This window comes from Carcharhinus amblyrhynchos, chromosome 16, assembly GCF_965287045.1.
Source record: "Carcharhinus amblyrhynchos chromosome 16, sCarAmb.v2.hapA, whole genome shotgun sequence".
NCBI lineage: Eukaryota > Metazoa > Chordata > Chondrichthyes > Carcharhiniformes > Carcharhinidae > Carcharhinus > Carcharhinus amblyrhynchos.
The window spans coordinates 4,479,398-4,500,299 of NC_137339.1; the positions used below are offsets into that span (position 1 = coordinate 4,479,398).

Sequence of the window (20,902 nt, forward strand, 5' to 3'; positions counted from 1 at the left end):
AGCCCCACCATCCTCTGGTGCTGACTCTCGTGGATTCATACCAATATATATTTTACAAATATATAAAGAGGAGGAGGCTGGCTGGAGTGAATGTTGGACCCTTAGAGGATGAGAGGGGGGATTTATTGGTGGGAGACGAGGAAATGGCTGAGGCCTTAAATAAGTTTTTTGCCTCGGTCTTCACGGAGGAGGACGTGAATAGTTTGCCAGATATTAAAGATAGAAGGATGGTAGGAGTTGAGGGCCTGAATGCGATTACTGACACTATAGAGGTAGTGCTTGATCGACTAGCGGGACTGATGATGGACAAGTCCCCAGGGCCGGATGGAATGCATCTCAGGGTTCTGAAGGAAATGGCAGAGGTGATAGTAGACGCCTTAGTGATTACTTACCAAACTTCGCCGGATTCTGGGGAAGTGCCGGAAGATTGGAAAATGGCTAATGTTAAACCGCTGTTTAAAAAAGGTAGCAGGCAAAAGGCAGGGAATTATAGGCTGGTTAGTTTAACGTCTGTTGTTGGAAAAATCTGGAATCCGTCATCAAAGAAGAAATAGCGAGGCACCTAGAGAAGAATTGTTTGATAGAGCAGACGCAGCATGGATTTGTTAAGGGGAAGTCGTGTTTGACAAATTTATTGGAATTCTATGAGGATGTGACTAGTGCGGTAGATGGGAACCGGTGGATGTGGTGTTTCTCGATTTTCAGAAGGCGTTTGATAAGGTGCCGCACAAAAGATTGCTTCAGAAGGTTAGGGGGCATGGAGTTGGGGGTAAGGTGTTAGCGTGGATAGAGGATTGGCTGTCTAATAGGAGGCAGAGAGTTGGTATCAACGGGTGCTATTCTGATTGGCAGTTGGTAACTAGTGGAGTACCGCAGGGATCGGTGCTGGGGCCTCAGCTATTTACCATTTATATAGATGATCTGGAGGAGGGGGCTGAGTGTAGGGTGTCGAAATTTGCTGATGACACAAAGATGAGTGGAAAAGCAAATTGTGCGGAGGGTGTGGAAAGTCTGCAGAGGGATCTAGGTAAGCTGAGCGAGTGGGCGAGGACCTGGCAAATGGAGTACAATGTTAGCAAGTGTGAGGATATCCACTTTGGCAGGAATAACAGTAGGAGGGATTACTATTTAAAGGGCAAAAAGCTGCAGCATGCTACGGTGCAGAGGGACCTGGGGGTCCTTGTACATGAGTTGCAAAAACCCAGTCTGCGGGTGCAGCAGGTGATCAAGAAGGCGAATGGGATGCTGGCCTTTATAGCGAGGGGGATAGAATATAAAAGTCGGGAGGTCTTGCTGCAACTGTACAGGGCACTGGTGAGGCCGCAGCTGGAGTACTGTGTGCAGTTTTGGTCGCCGCACTTGTGCAAGGATATTTTGGCCTTGGAGGGAGTGCAGAGGAGGTTCACTAGGCTGATACCAGAGATGAGGGGGTTGGACTATGAAGAGAGACTAAATAGACTGGGTCTGTACTCGTTGGAGTTTAGAAGGATGAGGGGGCATCTTATAGAGACGTATAAGATAATGAAGGGGATGGATAGGGTAGAGGTTGAGAGATTCTTCCTGCTCAGAAAGGACAGCAGGACTAGAGGGCACAGCCTCAAGATAAGGAGGGGGGGCAGTTTAGAACGGAGTTGAGGAGGAACTTCTTCACTCAAAGGGTGGTGAATCTCTGGAATTCTCTGCCCGTTGAAGTGGTGGAGGCTATCTCGCTAAATATATTTAAGTCACGGGTAGATAGGTTTTTGGTAGGCAAGGGAATTAAGGGTTATGGGGAGAAAGCGGGAAAGTGGAACTGAGCCACTTCAGATCAGCCATGATCTTATTGAATGGCGGGGCAGGCTCGAAGGGCTAGATGGCCTACTCCTGCTCCTACTTCTTATGTTCTTATGTACTCACTTGAGACTTGAGGAATGACACCATATGTGTTCAGGATTCTTATGTTTCACTGCTATCCCATTTCACCAGCAGTACAGGCATGTTCTTCATCCTCCATGGCCAGCTGAGGGTTTGCTGCTCAAAATGTGTGAGGGTTTTCAACTCGGGCATGACTCCTGGAGTCATTCAGTGTAGCTGGCTGTGCCCATGACACCTGTTGTGGTTGAGTTGGTCTTGTAATGACAAAAGAGGACGAGTGTAGGTGGGATGTTGACATTTAAGATGTTGATGAGATGTGAGGCTTGAGTGGGAGCTGGAGTGTAAGCAGCATAACAGCAACTGGGGAACATGGTGATTGTGAGAGGGTGAAGGGGATACCTGGTGCCTGGCGTTGGCAAAGGCCAAGGTGACTGAGTGAAAGTAAGAGTTTAGGGTGTGAAGGATGTGCGAGGGGGTCCAGTGGAGACTGGAAATGGTTCACTTGATCTTGGAAGGGTTCAAATGATCTTGGAAGATCATTCATCTTCCAACACTGCTGTCCTGTCCTCTTCCGGAATACTGCCACTTCATCCCAGGCAGTGATGGTCACCCTGTGGGATGGCCATCTCCTGGAGCAGCGGTCTAGGGCAATTGAGAATTAGCCATATTGCTGTGGGTCTGGAGTCACAAGTAAGCCAGACCAGGTAAGGACAGCAGATTTCTTTCCCTAAAGGGACATTATTGAACCAGATGGGTTTTACCAACAATTGACTATGGTTCATGAGCATCAGCAGATTCTTAATTCTAGATATTTTATATGGAATTCAAATTCCACCATCTGCCATGGCGAGATTCAAACTCAGGTCCCCAAAACATTCCTGGATTAATAGTCTGGCAATAATGCCATTAGGCCATCGCCTCCCCTCATGCTTACTCCAAGCTTCTGCACCATCTTCCAATAGCAGAGATATGTGTTGTTAACTTCTTTTGGACCTATTTCTCCTGAGCTCTCACAATTATAAAGCCAAAAGTGCAAATTGGGAATAGGTGAAATTGCTAATTACTTCACAACATGACATTTAAATCCTTATTTATTTTGAAAAGTGCCAGCTGCCATGCCAGTAGAGAATAGGAAGAACTCTTGGGCTGAAACTAGAATTTGGCAAAAATTGGCTGCCATTATATTTTTCCAGACATATCGTCAAACCACGATAGAAGACACGCATAAGAATATAATTCTGACTGAGCAGGTCATTTGCAGCATTTGAAAAAAAAACTTCTTTATCTCATACCCTTAGGGTCCTTACATGTCAAATATCTGTCCAGTTCCTTATTCTGCATTATGCTGAGCCTGCAGCTACTCCTGGGGAAAAGCTGGAAATCCCAGTGTTGTAGAGATATAGACCAGGTGCAATGGATCTCTGTCCTTATTTCCTCTCAACCCTTCCTACGAAGTAGTGTTCCCCAGAAATAACAAAAGAAAATATCCTTTATCTTGTACCAGTTGTGAGATGAAATTTTAGTTGCTTATATGTCCAATGACTCCTTGACAGAGCAGCTAAGTCTTTGGGTTTCTTTGGGGTTGAATTGGCTCCATCTTGACATATGTACAGGAGACTGAAACTGTGTTGTTCCTCATCAATTACATTGTTGATGAGTGATCAGTTAGACTGGATGAGAACTAGAGAAGCAGATCTGTCATTGAGAGTTAAAAGTTCATCTCAGCTCCAAATAATCATGGAAACAATGATCCAATAGCTGCGAGGAAGTGGGAGAGGTTGTTGTTAGCTGGATAAGAACTGGAAGAAACTCAGGGGAAGTGGGGGAGGTTGTTGTTAGCTGGATAAGAACTGGAAGAAACTCATTGCTACATGCAGGTAAACAAGTTGGTTTTAACTGAAAAAGCTGCAGCAGTGTCCCTGTGCATGTTTCTATTTTCCTCGTTCTTGACTCTAGGCAGCCGATATATATATCCAAGTTCTCTGGATTTAATTACATAAGCTCTGTTCCTATGGCCAGAAAGTGTGCATCCTGTAATCAGATAAATAGAAATTTTAATTAAATTAATTTCAGGTGGAATGCTGTTTGCATTGATATAGTTGAAATAACTGTAGCATAGTGGTATTGTCACCAGACTGATAATACGGATACTCAGGTTAATGCTCAGGGGACTTGGGTTTGAATCTCACCATGGCAGATGGTGAAATTTGAATTCAATAAAAACCTGGAATTAAAAGTTTAATGATGACCATGAAACCACTGTCGATAGTTGCCACAAAAAACCTGCTTCACTGTTATTTAAGAATATAAGAACTAGGAGTAGCCCATGTAGCCCCTGAGCCAGCTCCACCATTCAATAAGATCATGGCTGATCTTTCCATGGACTCAGCTCCATTTACCCGCCCACTCACCATAACCCTTAATTCCTTTACTGTTCAAAAATCTATCTATCTTTGCCTTAAAAACTTTCAACGAGATAGGCTAAACTGTTTCACTGTGCAGGGAATTCCATAGATTCACAACAGTTAAATCTTCTCCAGAAAGCAACCATGATTCTCCAGTGCCAATATTTTACATTTCATTCAACTTCAAACTAAGTTTTCTTATTTATGTGTGCTTCAAGTGAGCACACATGGCCTTCAGAATTGGGTCTGTTCCTTTTCATGCAATCTTTGGCATCATGGAAAAATCAATGAATCATATGTTTATACAGCTTCCAAAGGAAAAAATGATCTGTTTTTCTTCCTGCTGCTGGTTAAGATTGAAGAACAATATGCAACAATAATATTCCATAAAAATTGAGCACTAGTCTTCATACAAGTTTATTTTTAAATTGTTCACAGGATATGGGCATCTCTCTTATTGCCCATCACTGACTTCATCTAAGCGCCAACCACATTTTTGCTGTAGGTGTGGAGTCACATGTAGGCCAGACCAGATATGGAAAGCAGATTTTCTTTCCTGATTCACTAGGTCAATTCTGGAGTTGAGAGGGTCGGCATATTAGGAGAGACGAGTAGACTGAGGCTATACTTATTGGAATTTAGAAGAATAAGAGGGGATGTTATAGAATCATATAAAATTATGAAGGGAATAGATAAGGTAGAAGCAGGGAGGTTGTTTCCACTGTCAGATGATGCCTATCAGAGCAGACAGCAAAGTGAATTTAAGGCCACAATCAAATCAACCATGGTCATATTGAATGGTGGAACTGGCTCAAGAGGCCAGTGCCCTACTGCGTTTATATCTAATGGTTTTATGCCAGTTATATTGCTCATGCTCAATGATGAACTGTAATACAGCCAATTATTCCTCCAAGATTGCACAAATCTGGGTGATGAACTGGATCTTACACAAGATCACATGATTGCTCTGAAAAAAAGTGTCCAAATGACAACAGACTCCAGTTAAAAATTTGGAAAATAAAAATAAGAAGGGAAGACAGTTGAAACTTTTTCACTAAAGGGGGAATAAACTTGTGGAAGTAGCTACCAAAGTGGCATCATAAACTGGTTCTTAAGGCAATTAGATACATTTCTAGAGAGAAAAGATTGAGTAGAATAATGAGAAGGTGACCAGGTATGCGAGAGTTGTAGCAAATCGCAGTTCATTTGTTGAGGTAGGTTTTCCTCACTAGTGCTTTGGTATAATCCTTTCTCTGAGCTCCATCTGATAAAAGAAACACAAGCGTGGAAAACTATCGGTATGTAACAGAATTTTCGCAATGTTCCTCTTTATGTTCTCCATAATTTTTGTTTTATGAGTTCTGTAGAGATAGGACTGCACTCTCAATCCATTTTATTATACTTTGTATGTCAGTTACTTCAACTACATCAGTGCAAATGGCAGGTAGCATTCCACCTGTAGTTAATTTACATTAAAATGTCTATTTATCTGATTATAGGATGCACACGTTCTTGCCATAGGATCTTCTCTCAAGAGTCAAGAACGAGAAAATCAGAAGCATGTACAAGAAGACAGTAGTAGTTTGATCAGTTAAAACCAACTTGTTTTCTCGTAAGTGGTAATATAGACCTCAGTGAGCTGGAGCTCCCCTCCTCCCAACTTTCTTCAGTCATTCTCTCAAAAGCAACTTGTCCTGCTCTTCGTGTTCCACGACGCTTGCAGAGACCGCCTTCTTGACCAATGGACCTTCCTTCCATTGATCTTGTCTGCTCAATCCGTCGGAGTCTGTCTTCACATGCTGGGATAGACATCTCCTTATCTCACCGAGGGTTGAGACCCGTCGGTTATCCTCACCTGGTTTAACTGGCTTGTCGAAGTCGTTGCCCGGGGTGTGGCAGCTGTCGTGTGCAAACAGCTATGGGGAGCCACAGATAAGAGCTGAGTGCCAGGTGGGGACAATGGGTGGACAAAACCATCCTGAAAAGGACACAACATGTTCCCCACCAGAGGTACTACCTCTTCCTGACACTCCATGCGTGCTTGCTCACCGAGTTGTTTCCAGTCCGTTTGGAAGCAAGGATCCATTCCTCAGGAAGTTAAGGATGCTTCCATCGTCCACCTCTACAAGGGGAAGGGCAATTGGCAAGTATGCGACAACCACCAAGGAATCTCGCTGCTCTTCATCATAGGAAAAACCCTCGTATGAGTCCTGCTAAATCGTTTGGTCACTCATCTGGAGCTGGGCCTGTTTCCAGAATCACTGTGTAGCTTCCACAAGGGTCGCGGGACTATTGACATGATTTTTGTTGCGTGCCAACTTCAAGAGAAGTGTCAGGAGCAGAATCGTGAGCTCTACACAACTTTTGTTGACCTCGCAAAAGCCTTTGATGCTGTCAGCCGACAAGGCCTGTGGAGGATTATGTCAAAGTTCGGCTGACTCCCCAAATTCATTCAGATGGTATGCCAGTTCCATGATGGTGTGATGGCCAGAGTACTGGATGGCAGAGAATCCTCTGAGGCATTCCCAGTCACCAATGGCATCGAACAGAGCTGTGTGCTTGCACCCACACTGTTCAACATGTTTACTGCCATGCTGAATGATGCCTTCCAGGACAGTGTTGCTGGAATCAGCCTCAAGTACAGAGTGGATGGGAAGCTCTTCAACCTAAGGAGACTTCAAGCTATTACCAAAGTGAAGGAGACTGTTCTGAGAGACTATCTCTTTGCCGATAACTGCGCCCTGTACGCTGGCTCAGAGCCAGAGATGCAAGTCAATATGGACAAATTTTCCACAGCGTGAGACAACTTTGGAGTCACCATCAACATTAAAAATACCGAAGTCATGCACCAGCCTGCTCCTCATGCACCATACACAGAACCCATAATCACAATCAAAGGGCAGAAACTACAAGCAGTGGACTTACCTTGGCAGCACCCTCTCCTTAGCAGTGACTACTGATACAGAAGTTAATTGCAGAATAGCAAAGGCAAGTTCTGCTTTTGGTAGAGTGCGCTCCACTGAATGGGAATGTCGAGGAATCAGCCCAGCAACAAAACTGAAGGCCTACAGCACTGTGGTACTCACTACCCTCCTGTATGCCTGTGAAATGTGGACTGTGTATCGAAGGCATACAAGACAACTTAATCATTTCCACATGATGTCTTCGCAGAATATTATGCATCAGATGGCAAGCCAAAGTACCAGATACTGAAGTTCTCTCTAGAGCAAGTCTACCATCTGTCCACACACTGCTGATGAGAGTATAGACCCGGTGGGCAGGTCATGTCATCTGTATGTCAGATACCAAGCAGCTCCTTTTTTGGAACTCTCTGCTGGAAGACACTCGCATGGAGGGCAGAAGAAATGCTACAGAGACACACTCAAGGCCTCCCTTAAGTCGCTTGACATAGACATGACTACCTGGGAAATGCTGGCACAAAACCGTCGAACCTGGCACTGCCTCATCCACAAGGGCTGTCAAGCTTACGAAGCAAAGTGTATTGCTGAAGCACAACTTAAGCGCAAGCTGCCCAAGTCCAGAGCCACCAGCGCAACAACTGCAGTGCCTACACAAGTCTATCCAATGTGTGCCAGGACATTCCGTGCCCGAATTGGCCTGATCAGTCATCTTTGGACACACCGCAACCAGCCTTGAAATGACTAAAGGTGACGAGGTCCTCATCGACGACGATGGACAAACAACAACAAAAGCATATTATGTTTATGATGAAATGTTCAGTAAATTTGTTTTATTTGTTTACAAAGATATTGCATGATGATCAAAATCACACCATTGTATTAGCCATTGATAAACAACTCTTTCTAGCTGTTCTCCCTCCTTCCCTCACTCCCTAAAAACATTTGCCAAACTTTTTTTAGATGCAGCCAATGATCCTTTAATTTCAAAGAGTTACTATTGTTGATTTGTAGATAATTCTCGGTCATTTGGGATCTATGTCTACCTTTATCATAATCCAAATGTACAATAACCAAAAAGAAGGCATGCATATTATTTACTGTTGATATTATATGCTGGCTGGCTGTGCTTTTTTTAAGTCATGAGACAAACTGCTTATGTTCGATCCAGACACTTGGCATTCAGCTGCCGGCAATAGCAGACAGTATTGAAAAAACGGCAGTGGCAGAAGGCACAGGGATTGCAACATGGTGGAGATGGTGGTAGACACATTCCCCAGAGCTGCACACAATGCCCATTGTATGGCCTTTGCTTCTTCACCTTATGGACCATTGTAATTCCGTTGTTCTGTATTTGAAGAAATGAAAATTAAAGATGAAGAGATTGCAACATAATCACTACAACAATCATCTATACAAAGATTCTGTTAAGGCTATATTTCATTACCAATCTGCACTCTCTTCCTAATGAATATTGGAACCAAGATCCAAACTTTAAGACACCATCAAAGAGTGAAGAGAATGGATTGAAAATGAGAGAACTCAAAGGCTAAGAGTTGCGGTAATAACAAGCTTAGGTTTAAATATTTTTAGATTGCATGAGGAGTGTTGAAGGATGGAAAGAGTTTTGCACATTCCAGGCAGGATTGTATAGCATTTAGAGACTGTAAAGAATTTTGATTCAAAGAAGGATACAGGAAGGAAGAACATAGAGATAGAACTCTGTATTTGGAGTTTTGAAGCAACGAGTTTAGAGATGGAATAAACAGCAATACTGATAAAAAGAGGAAGATACAAGAGAGATTTCAACGCATTCATTTCTGTTTTCTTTCACTTTTTTCCTTCAATACTTTGCACCACACCATGCACCATTTGCTTGGCCAACATAACAGGAAAGTGATATACGGCTCAGTGCTCTGCCAATTCCAGCTTTATAATCAGTTGTCCAGCACTTGACTGAGAGTGACTGCCAAAGGTGACTCAGTTCTGTTGTTCCTATCTGTGGAGAACTGCTTCCTCCCAAAGAGACAAAACCATGATCAGATACAAAGCCATAGATCCTGCCTGCCACCCTGTGGCAGATCAAGTTAGTAATCCAAGATGTTGGAGTACAGAAAATGAAATAATCTTTGGTGCCAGGATGCATGCAAAACAGTGATGAATTTCTCCCATCTTTAACTTTACTGTAATTCTTAATGAAGAGAGCTCATAACAACAAGGCACCAAAGATACTCTCAATAGTTGAGGTATGTCATGTTGCATTGAATCCTACGGGTTTTAAACAAGATAGAGGCCTGAATTTTCTCAAATGACTTAGGAAGTCTCCGGCTTATCCAAAATGACACCAGAGGCCTGAATCCAGGGGTCGCATCCCTGATCCTGGCCCCCATCATTTTCACAAGATGTGGACTGGAATGAGTTGCACTTCTGACAGTGTGGTTCATGTAGCCAACTTTATATGTTAAAGTGAAGCTGCCTTCTGTCAGATCCAGTTTTCATTATTGGGATGTCCAGAAGCATGTCTTGTGCACTTTCGATCTGTCAGGAGAAACCTAAACTTAGCAGAGTTCTTTGGAGAGGTTATGTCCCTCCTACTGGTTATGGAGCTTCTGGATATGGTCTGGGGACACATTTGGGAGAGGTCAAGTGCCCTTTGGAATTATTAAAAGTATATAAAAAGTGGATAAACCCATTTGAACTGTCAAACTCATTGGAATTGTCAAGGTAACTGTCAAAGGAGGTTTCAAAATGACTGTCAAAGGAGCTGTCAAGCTGTTAAGTTGTCAAGGAATTTAAATCTCCTGCACTTTAAACCTTTGAAAAAAAACTGCCGACAGAGTTAAAAGGAACAGTGCTCTGAATGTTGGCATAAATCTGAGGGTAATCATTTCAGGATTAGTGCTGCATGACTGATTTCATAACTTATAATTATCACTGTATGGTACCTGCCAGTTAACAATTTAATTGACAACTTCAAGTGCTTGTAAAGACTTTGGAGGATGACTGAATACAATTGCCTGTTACTTTATAAGGGATTGAAGTTTTTTTTGTTTATTCATTTATGGGATGCAGGCTTTGCTGACTAAGTCAGTATTTATTGCCCATCTTTATTTGCCTATGAGCTGCCTTCTTGTACTGCTACAGTCCTGAGGTGTAGATATGTCCATAATGTTACTGCTGCCATTGCTGGCTGGTGATGGAGGAACTGAATGCCTGGAAGGAGTATCAATCAAGTGGGCTGCTTTGCCTTGAATTTTGTAGGAGATTCTTCAGTGGTATTGGAGCTGTACACTTACTGGCAAATGGAGGGTATTCCATCACACTCCTGACTTATGCCAAATAGATGGTTGAAAGAATTTAAGTTATTTAAGTGTGATTTTTTAAAATCAATGTAAGTGCTTTTAAATCATGAACCATCAATAGACACTTAAAAATGTATTTTGTTTTCTCCCTGCCTGGATCCTAAGGTCAGTCCATGGTAGATACTGAGAGAGTTGGCACAGAGGATGTACGGGAAATTGGTGATTATGTGTGAGATATGTATTTGTATGAGTTGGCACTAAGTTAGCATAGGCTATAAAGTGCATTGGGGTGTTGGTGGAGAGAGGTAGTTTGGCATGGAGCATATGACAGGCTGAGGGGGCTGATTGGGGCCATAGGTTGGCATGGTGGGCATGAGGGTCCATGGGTTATGGATGGGGAGCACGAGATGGCATGAGTGTGGGAAGTGTGGGTGTTGACAGCTAGAAGATTATTTCTGTTTCAGTGTCTCATTATTTCAGCTAGGATAAAGAGCCGGGTCACTGAGGTTAGCCTTTTGTCTGGCCAATCTACACATCCATCAGCTACTGTGCTATCTCAAAGCTGTTTCTGGAGTCAGTGGGCATGATTCCCATTACACCCTGAGCCCTTGGAATAAAAATCAAAAAGCCACACAACAGTCGGAAACCGACCATATGATCTATTGCAAAAGGCGACTAAAGAGGAAGGAGAGAGAGAGCTGAACCCTGGTTCCAGCATTCAGCTTCTTCAGAGCAATTAGTTCTCTCTCTGCCCAAAGCAGTGTTGCTTCAGGAGTGGCCAGCTGAGTTACTCAAGAACACAAAAATCACAAAAGCTGGCGTACAATTTCCTCATCAAGACAATGATGATGCGATACCATAGGCCTGCTTCCAATTATGTTGGTGCAATGAAGTCAGGATCTTTGGTAGACAGCGGGATGAATCCAAGCTATGCTACCTAATGAATCTGCTGGCAATATTGGCTGACTCATGTTCAGCTGGCTAGTTGTTGAGCTCTTCTCCCCCATAAACAAACAGGCTGCCATTTTAGTTTGAGCGACTTAAATAAAACATTCTTGCTCCCTCAGCTTCAGCGATTGAGGCCCCAAGCCCTTTTTCTCTTAGAAGTAACAATTTATGATATGCTGTCGTTCTGACACCACATGTTAGATATCTCACCTGAGTAGTATAGTGGAAAAGCAAAATGAAGGGTCCTCATCAATGTTAACTCAGCTGTTCTCCACAGATGTTGCCTGACTTGCAAAGTATTTCCAGCGTGTCTTGTTTTTATAATTAATGTTAATAAGCCACTTAAATGTGGGTAAGGAATTTTAACCAAGCTAAACCCTACCCTCAACTGACATTCATATTTGCATTCTGAAAGGCTCATTGGATAGCAATAAGAAATAGCAATCCTAGCCAGGTTGTCTCTTTGACCCATGTGCCACAAGTCAACTTTAATTCTGGCTCTGTGGCTTTGCCTCAGTAGCTAGGACCAGATATTTGGATTTGTGACCTCCCTGGGAGTATAACTCAGTGTCATATTGGACAGTGTGTTTACCCATTAAGTAATTTGAACAATTTTAAAATGTAAGCATCATTCTACAAAAAACTCTGATTTTACTTACTTTTTTTTGTTGATTGGGGCTTATTCTTCCACCAGCTCTTCTGAAATTTGTTTTTCTACTATTTGGCAGTTCTGTAAGGAAGTTGCAAAAGGGTTGGGAAACAGCAGAATCGATGTCCAAAGCACACTAATAACTACTCTGATAAAAGATGAACTAGAGCTTCTGAAATGTAACAATGTCATGATTTTCCCAAAAAGGATAAAGAGGCAATCTTACAAAAAAAAACTAAGTGCTAAACTAGCATGAAAATGGGAGAGGATCACGCCCTTTTTTTGGGCATGCTCCCAGAACAATCGTGTAGTACTTAGGAAAAAAAAAGGTAAAATGTGATTCTCGCGACTAAGACCCCCCGCCCCCGTGCACTCCACCGGCAAACTGGAGATTGTTGCTCAGTTTTACTCACCTCCTTGCTCACTCTCGTCACTACCTCGTCACTAAATGCTTATATAGAGCAGCTGTAATTCTCGTTGGCGCCCATAGAATTTTGAAAGATAATCATCAATGTGTCCATTGGGAGGAATCTTACCAAAATATTTAGGACGTGATCGTACGATCCCGTTCTACCCTTTCTTCGTCGAGGCAAGATGGTAAACCTCTTGCCTGTTGCCATCAGACTTTTGAATGGACCTAACTTATATTAAGTTGATCTTTCTCTACACACTAGCTATGAATCTAACACTGCATTCTACGTAAGTGAGAGAGGAACTTACCTTAAATATATGCCCTCTTGTCATTGATCCCTCTATCAAGAGAAAGGTTCCTTCCTGTCTACTCTATCCATGCCCTTCATAATTTTCTACATCTCAATCATGCCCCCCCCTCAGTCTCCCCTGCTCCAAGGAAAACAACTCCAGTCTATCCAATTTTTCCTCTCTCCTGGAAAGTGTGCTCGCTGATGATATGCTGATGGATTAAAATGTGCTTTCTCCGGTCTTGCAGCGTGATTTGCGCCACTCCATCATTGAGGGGCAAAATTGGAACTTGGAAGCTCGCTGGCATAAATCACACTTTCTAGATTTTGAGTATGCATTGTAATTCCCGCAGATGAAGATTGCAGGCTCAAAATCACTCCGTATGCCTCGGCCAATAAAGGCAAGTATACCCATATACCTTCTTAAATATTTTATCCACCTATCCTGCTACCTTAAGCATCTGGTATACACTTACACCAAGGTCCCTCTGATCCTCAGTGCTGATAGCACTGTTGATGATCCTTTCCATCACTATCAATTACGAAGAGCAGATTGATGGGACAGTAATTGACTTGATTGGGTTTATCCTTTTTCCTGTGAATAGGACATACTTGGGCAACTTTCCACATTGCTGGGTAAATACCAGTGTTTTAGCTCAGGACATGGCAAGTTCAGGAGCACAAGTCATCATTACTTTTGCTGAAATATTGTCAGGGCCCTTAGCCTTTGCAGAAAGCAAAATCTTCAGCCATTTCTTGAGATCATGTGGAGTACATCGAATTGGCTGAAGACAGATGTCTGTGATACTGGGGACCTTGGGAGGAGGCCGAGATGGATCATCCACTGAGCACTTCTGGCTTAAGATCATTAAGAGTGCTGCAGTCTTATTTATTCATAGAGTTATAGAACTTGACCATGCTGCTCCTTTTCTTAACCACTAAGCCAGTCCAATTGTCCACATTTGGCCCATATCTCTCAAGAGCCGTCTTACCCATGTAACTGTCTAAAATCTAGAGAGTGTGATTTATGCCAGATAAAATTGCACCCAGCAGCTTGTTCCAGACACTCACCACCCTCTGTGTGAAAAAAAATTGCTTCTTTGGACCCTTTTGTATCTCTCCCATCTCACCTTAAACCTATGCCCCCTAATTTTAGACTCTTCCACCTTTGGGAAAAGATATTGACTATCTAGCTGATCTATGCCCCTCATTATTTTATAGACCTCAGTAAGATCACCCTTCAGCCTCCTACGCTGCAGAGGAAAATAGTCCCAGTCTATCCAGCCTCTTATAACTCAAACCATTAAGTCCCAGTAGTCCCAATCTTTTCTGCACTTTCCCTAGTATAATAACATTCTTTCTACTTTCAAGGAGCTATGAATCTGTACCCCTAGATCTCTTTGTTCTATAAGTTCCCCAATGCCCCACTATTATCTGAATAAGCCCTGCCCTGGTTTGATCTACCAAAGTGCATCACCTCTCATTTATCTAAATTAAACTCCATCTGCCGTTTATCAGCTCACTGGCTCAATTGATCAAGATCTCGTTGCAATCCGAGATAACCTTCTTCACTGTTAACTATGCCAGCAATCTTGATGTCATCTGCAAATTACTAACCATGCCTCCTAAATTCTCATCCAAATCATTAATATAAATGATAAATAACAGTGGACCCAGCACCAATCCCTAAGGCACACCACTGGTCATAGGCCTCCAATTTGAAAAACAACCCTCTACAACCACTCTCTGTCTTCTGTTATCAAGTCAATTTTGCATCCAATCAGCTACCTCACCCTAGATCCTGTGAGATTGAACCTTATGCAACAACCTACCATGCGGTACCTTGTTTAAGGCCTTGATAAAATCCATGTAGACAACATCAACTGCACTGCCCTTATTTACCTTCTTGGTTACCCCTTCAAAAAACTCAGTCAAATTTGTGAGATATGGTTTTCCACTCACGAAGCCATGCTGATTGTCCCTAATCAGTCTTTGTCTCCCTAAATTTCATTCCATTTCTGCAGCAGGAGCAGTTGGGAAGGTAAGTTCCCCATTTAAAAACTTACCAGGGTGCAGTGGCTTCTGGGACTTTTTTTCCCCTACAGGTATGTAAGTTGGTTGTTTGGTAAACCCGAGACCCTACACCTGTAGGGCCTCCCACCCACCCACCCACCCACTTCCTCTAACCTTACACCACTAGAGGGAAATCAGGTAAGCTTTTCTTTTCTCTTTCATTTCTTAGTAAGGGAAGTTAGCAGGGATGGTAGTGCAGGCAGTGCAATGTTCTTCCTGAGGGATGTTTGAGGTGAGCGACACCATTAGTGTCCCAGCTGAGTACACCTGCAGGAAGTGCACCCAATTCCAGCTCCTTGAAGAGCATGTTAGGGAACTGGAACTGGATGAACTCAGGATCATTCGGGAGGCAGAGACAGTTGTAGATAAAAAATACAGGGAGGTAGTTACACCTCGAAATGAAGATACTTGGATGGCTGTCAGAAGGGGTAAGAAGTAGTCAGTGCAGTGATCTCCTGTAGCCGTTCCTCTGTATAACAAGTATACCATTTTGGATACTGTTGGGGGGGACAACTAAGTAGGGGTAAGCCATGGGTACCGGTCTCTGGCACAGAATCTGTCCCTGTTGCTCAGGAGGGAAGGGGGGAGAGCAGTAGAACATTAGTCATTGGGGACTCCATAGTTAGGGGGACAGATAGGATATTCTATGGAAACAAGAGAGACTCAAAGTTGGTATATTGCCTCCCAGATGGCAGGTCCGTGATGTTTCAGATCGTGTTTTCGGGATCCTTAAGGGGGAGGCGGATCAGCCCCAAGTCGTGGTCTGCATAGGCACCAAGGACATAGGTAGGAAAAGGGATGGGGATGTAAGGCAGAAATTCAGGGAGTTAAGGTGGAAGCTTAGAGCTAGAACAAACAGTTGTTATCTCTGATTTGTTATCTGTGCCACATGCTAGTGAGGTGAGGAATAGGGAGAGAAAGCAATTGAACGTGTGACTACAGAGATGGTGTAGGAGAGAGGGGTTCAGATACCTGGATAATTGGGGCTCATTCTGGGGTAGGTGGGACATCTACAAACGGGATGGTCTACACCTGAACCAGAGGGGTACCAATATCCTGGGGGGGAAATTTGCTAATGCTCTTCGGGAGGGTTTAAACTAATTCAGAAGGGAGATGGGAACCTGAATTGTAGCTCAAATTGTACAGGAGGTTGAGAGTAGTGAGGTCACGAATAAGGTTTCAAGGTTGCAGGAATGTACGAGCAGGCAGGAAAGTGGTTTAAAGTGTGTCTACTTCAACGCCAGGAGCATCCGGAATAAGATGGGTGAACTTGCAGCATGGGTTGGTACCTGGGACTTCGATGTTGTGGCCATTTCAGAGACATGATTAGAGCAGGGACAGGAATGGTTGTTGCAGGTTTAGATGTTTCAGTAAGATCAGGGAAGGTGGTAAAAGACGGGGAGGTGTGGTATTGTTAGTGAGGGACAATATTAGTGTGGCAGAAAGGACATTTGATGAGGACTCATCTACTGAGGTAGAATGGGCTGAGGTTAGAAACAGGAAAGGAGAGGTCACCCTATTGGGAGTTTTCTATGGGCCTCCAAAAAGTTCCAGAGGAAAGGATTGCAAAGATGATTCTGGATAAGAGCAAAAGTAACAGGGTAGTTGTTATGGGGGACTTTAACTTTACAAATATTGACTGGAAATGCTATAGTTTGAATACTTTAGATGGGTCAGTTTTTGTCCAGTTGTGCAGGAGGGTTTCCTGACACAGTATGTAGATAAGTCAACAAGAGGCAAGGCCACATTGGATTTGGTACTGGCTAATGAACCAGGCCAGGTGTTAGATTTGGAGGTAGGTGAGCACTTTGGTGATAGTGACCACAATTCGGTTACGTTTACTTTAGCATTGGAAAGGGATAGGTATATACCGCAGGGCAAGAGTTATAGCTGGGGGAAAGGAAACTATGATGCGATTAGGCGAGATTTAGGATGCATAGGATATGGAAGGAACCTGCAGGGATGGGCACAGTTGAAATATGGGGCTTGTTCAAATAACAGCTACTGCGTGTCCTTGATAAGTATACACCAGTCAGGCAGGGAGGAAGTGGTCGATCAAGGGAACCGTGGTTTACTAAAGAAGTTCCTTGTGAAGAGGAAGAAGGAGACTTACGTAAAGATGAGACATGAAGGCTCAGTTAGGATGCTTGAGAGTTACAAGTTAGCCAGGAAGGACCTAAAGAGAGAGCTAAGAAGAGCCAGGAGGGGACATGAGAAGTCTTTGGCAGATAGGATCAAGGAAAACCCTAAAGCTTTCTATAGGTATGTCAGGAATAAAAGAATGATTACGGTAAGATTAGGGCCAGTCAAGGACAGTAGTGGGAAGTTGTGCATGGAGTCTGAAGAGATAGGAGAGGCGCTAAATGAATATTTTTCATCAGTATTCACAGGAAAAAGACAACGTCGTCAAGGAGAATACTGAGATACAGACTATTAGACTAGACGGGATTGAGGTTCATAAGGAGGAGGTGTTAGAACGTAAGAACATAAGAAATCGGAGCAGGAGTAGGCCATCTAGCCCTTCGAGCCTGCCCCGCCATTCAATAAGATCATGGCTGATCTGAAGTGGATCAGTTCCACTTACCTGCTTTCTCCCCATAACCCTTAATTCCCTTGTCTATCAGAAATCTATCTACCCATGACTTAAATATATTCAACGAGGTAGCCTCCACTACTTCAATGGACAGAGAATTCCAGAGATTCACCACCCTTTGAGTGAAGAAGTTTCTCCTCAACTCCGTTCTAAACTGCCCCACCCTTATTTTGAGGCTGTGCCCTCTAGTTCTGTTTTCCTTTCTAAGAATCTCTCTACCTCTACCCTATCTAGCCCCTTGTAAGACTCTATAAGATCCCCCCTCAGCTTTCTAAACTCTAACGAGTACAGACCCAGTCTATTCAATCTCTCTTCATAAGCTAACCCCCTCATCTCCGGTATCAGCCTAGTGAACCTACTCTGTCCTCCCTCCAAGGCCAATATATCCTTTCGCAAATAAGGGTACTCCAGTTGCAGCTTCACCAGTGCCTTGTACAGTTGCAGCGAGACCTCCCTGCTTTTATATTCTATCCCCCTCGCTATAAAGGCCAACATTCCATTCGCCTTCTTGATCATCTGCTGCACCTGCAGACTGGGTTTTTGTGATTCGTGCACAAGGACCCCCAGATCCCTCTGCACTGTAGCAAGCTGCAGCTTTTCACCCTTTAAATAATAATCCCTCTTACTATTATTTCTACCAAAGTGGATAACCTCACATTTGCTAACGTTATACTCTATCTGCCAGGTCCTTGCCCACTCACTCAGCCTATCCAGATCTCTCTGTAGACTTTCCGCGCCTTCCACACAATTTGCTTTTCCACTCATCTTCATGTCATCAGCAAATTTTGTTACCCTACACTTAGCCCCCTCCTCCAGATCATCTATGTAAATGGTAAACAGTTGAGGTCCCAGCACCGATCCCTGCAGCACTCCACTAGTCACCAACTGCCGACCAGAAAAGCATCCATTGATTCCAGTTGTCTGCTTCCTATTAGATAACCAATCCTCAATCCACACCAACACTTTACCCACAACTCCATGTATCCTAACCTTCTGCAGCACCCTTTTGTGAGGCACCTTATTGAACACCTTCTGGAAATCTAAAAACACCTCATCCGCCGGTTCCCCTCGGTCTACCGCACTAGTCACATCTTCATAGAAATCCAGTAAATTCGTTAAACACGACTTCCTCTTCACGAATCCATGCTGCGTCTGCTTGATCAAACTGTTCTTTTCTAGGTTAGAAAATGTTCTAGGTTAGCAATTCTGGAAAGTGTGAAAATAGATAAGTCCCCTGGGCCGGATGGGATTTATCCTAGGATTCTCTGGGAAGCTAGGGAGGAGATTGATGTGCCTTTGGCTTTGATGTTTATGTCATCATTGTCTATGGGAATAGTGCCAGAAGACTGGAAGATAGCAAATGTTGTCCCCTTATTCAAGAAGGAGAGTAGAGACAACCCTGGTAATTATAGACCAGTGAGCCTTACTTCTGTAGTGGGCAAAGTTTTGGAAAGAATCATAAGAGATAGGATTTATAACCTATAACCTTTTAGAAAGGGATAATTTGATTAGGGATAGTCAACACGGTTTTGTGAAGGGTAGGTCGTGCCTCACAAACCTTATTGAGTTCTTTGAGAAGGTAACCATAGAGGTGGATGTGGTGGATAGGGATTTCAATAAAGTGTTTGATAAGGTTCCCCACGGTAGGCTATTGCAAAAAATACAGATGCATGGGATTGTTGGTGATTTAGCGGTTTGGATCAGAAATTGGCTAGCTGTAAGAAGACAGAGGGTGGTGGTTGATGGGAAAAGTTCATCCTGGAGTTCAGTTACTAGTGGTGTACTGCAAGGATCTGTTTTAGGGCCACTGCTGTTTGTCATTTTTATAAATGACCTGGATGAGGGCGTAGAAGGATGGGTTAGTAAATTTGCAGATGACACTAAAGTCTATGGAGTTGTGGACAATGTGGAAGGATGTTGTAGGTTACAGAGGGACATAGATAAGAGTTGGGCTGAGAGGTGGCAAATGGAGTTGAATGCAGAAAAGTGTGAGGTGATTCACTTTGGAAGGAGTAAGCGAAATACAGAGTACTGGTAAGATATTTGGTAGTGTGGATGAGCAGAGAGATTTCGGTGTCCATGTGCACAGATCCCTGAAAGTTGGCACCCAGGTGATAGGGTTGTTATGACGGCGTACTGTGTGTTAGCTTTTATTGGTAGAGGGATTGAGTTTCGGAGTCATGAGGTCATGTTGCACTGTACAAAACTCTGGTGCCGCTGCACTTGGAGTATTGTGTACAGTTCTGGTCGCCGTATTATAGGAAAGATGTGGAAGCATTGGAAAGGTTGCAGAAGAGAGTTACCAGGATGTTGCCTGGTATGGTGGGAAGGTCTTATGAGGAAAGGCTGAGGGACTTGAGGCTGTTTTTGTTAGAGAGATGAAGGTTAAGAGGTGACTTAATAGAGGCATACAAGATGATCAGAGGATTAGATAGGGTGGACAGTGAGAGCCTTTTTCCTCAGATGGTGATGGCTAGCATGAGGGGACATAGCTTTAAATTGAGGGGTGATAGATATAGGACAGATGTCAGAGGTAGGTTCTTTACTCAGAAGGGCATGGAATGCCCTGTCTGCAACACTAGTGGACTTGCCGACATTAAGGGCATTTAAATGGTCATTGGATAAACATATGGATGCTATTGGAATAGTGTAGGTTAGATGGGCTTTACATTGGTTTCACAGGTCGGCACAACATCGAGGGCCGAATGGCTTGTACTGCGCTGTAATGTTCTGTGTTCTATGTTCTATGAATGCCTGCAGATCCTGTCTTTCAAAATACCTTCTAACTTAATCACCACAAATGTTAGGCTCACTGGCCTGTAGTTTCCAGGCTTTTTCCTGCAGCCCTTCTTAAACAAAAACACGTTTGCCACTTTCCAATCTTCAGGCACCTCATCTGTGGCTGTTGATAATTCAAATATCTCTGCTAGGCAACCCACAATTTCCTCCCTAACCTCCTACAATGTCTTGGGCTACACTTCATCAGGTCCCAGGGATCCTTATTGCACTAATGTGCTGGGCTCCTGCATCACTGAGGATGGGGATATTTGTGAAGTCTCCTCCACTGAGTTGTTTACTTGTCCACTGCCGTTCACAGCTGGATGTGGCAGGACTAGATCCGATTAGTTTGTTGTGAGATTGCTTAGCTCCGTCTATTATTTGCTGCTTATGCTGTTTGGCATGTACTTAGTATTGTTTTGTAGCTTCACCAGGTTGACGACTCATTTCTAGGTATGTCTGGTGTTGCTCCTGGCATGCCCTCCTGCATTCTACATTGAACCAAGGTTGGTCCCTTGGCTTGGTCATCATGGTAGATGGGGGATGTGCCAGGCCATTTGGTTACAGATTGTGGTTGAGTACAATTCTGCTGCTGATGGCCCACAGCACCTCATAGAAGCCCAGTCTTGATCTATTTGAGGTCTATCTCTTTACGTATAGCAGAATGGAGGGTATCCTCAG

General features: G+C 43.5%; 1 protein-coding gene across 2 annotated transcripts in view; it reads right to left on the reverse strand.

Annotated features, from left to right (window-relative positions):
- Positions 1-7,976: 7,976 nt before the first annotated feature.
- asip1 (agouti signaling protein 1) overlaps positions 7,977-20,902 on the reverse strand; it is an 82,991-nt gene continuing 70,065 nt past the window's right edge. For both annotated transcript variants that reach the window (XM_080204367.1, XM_080204368.1), the window contains 2 exons: positions 12,087-12,157; positions 7,977-8,525 (listed from right to left, as the gene is read on the reverse strand). In XM_080204367.1, coding sequence (XP_080060493.1) covers positions 8,334-8,525; positions 12,087-12,157 — 263 coding nt within the window. In that variant the 3' untranslated portion in view covers positions 7,977-8,333. The remainder of the gene's footprint in view (positions 8,526-12,086; positions 12,158-20,902) is intronic.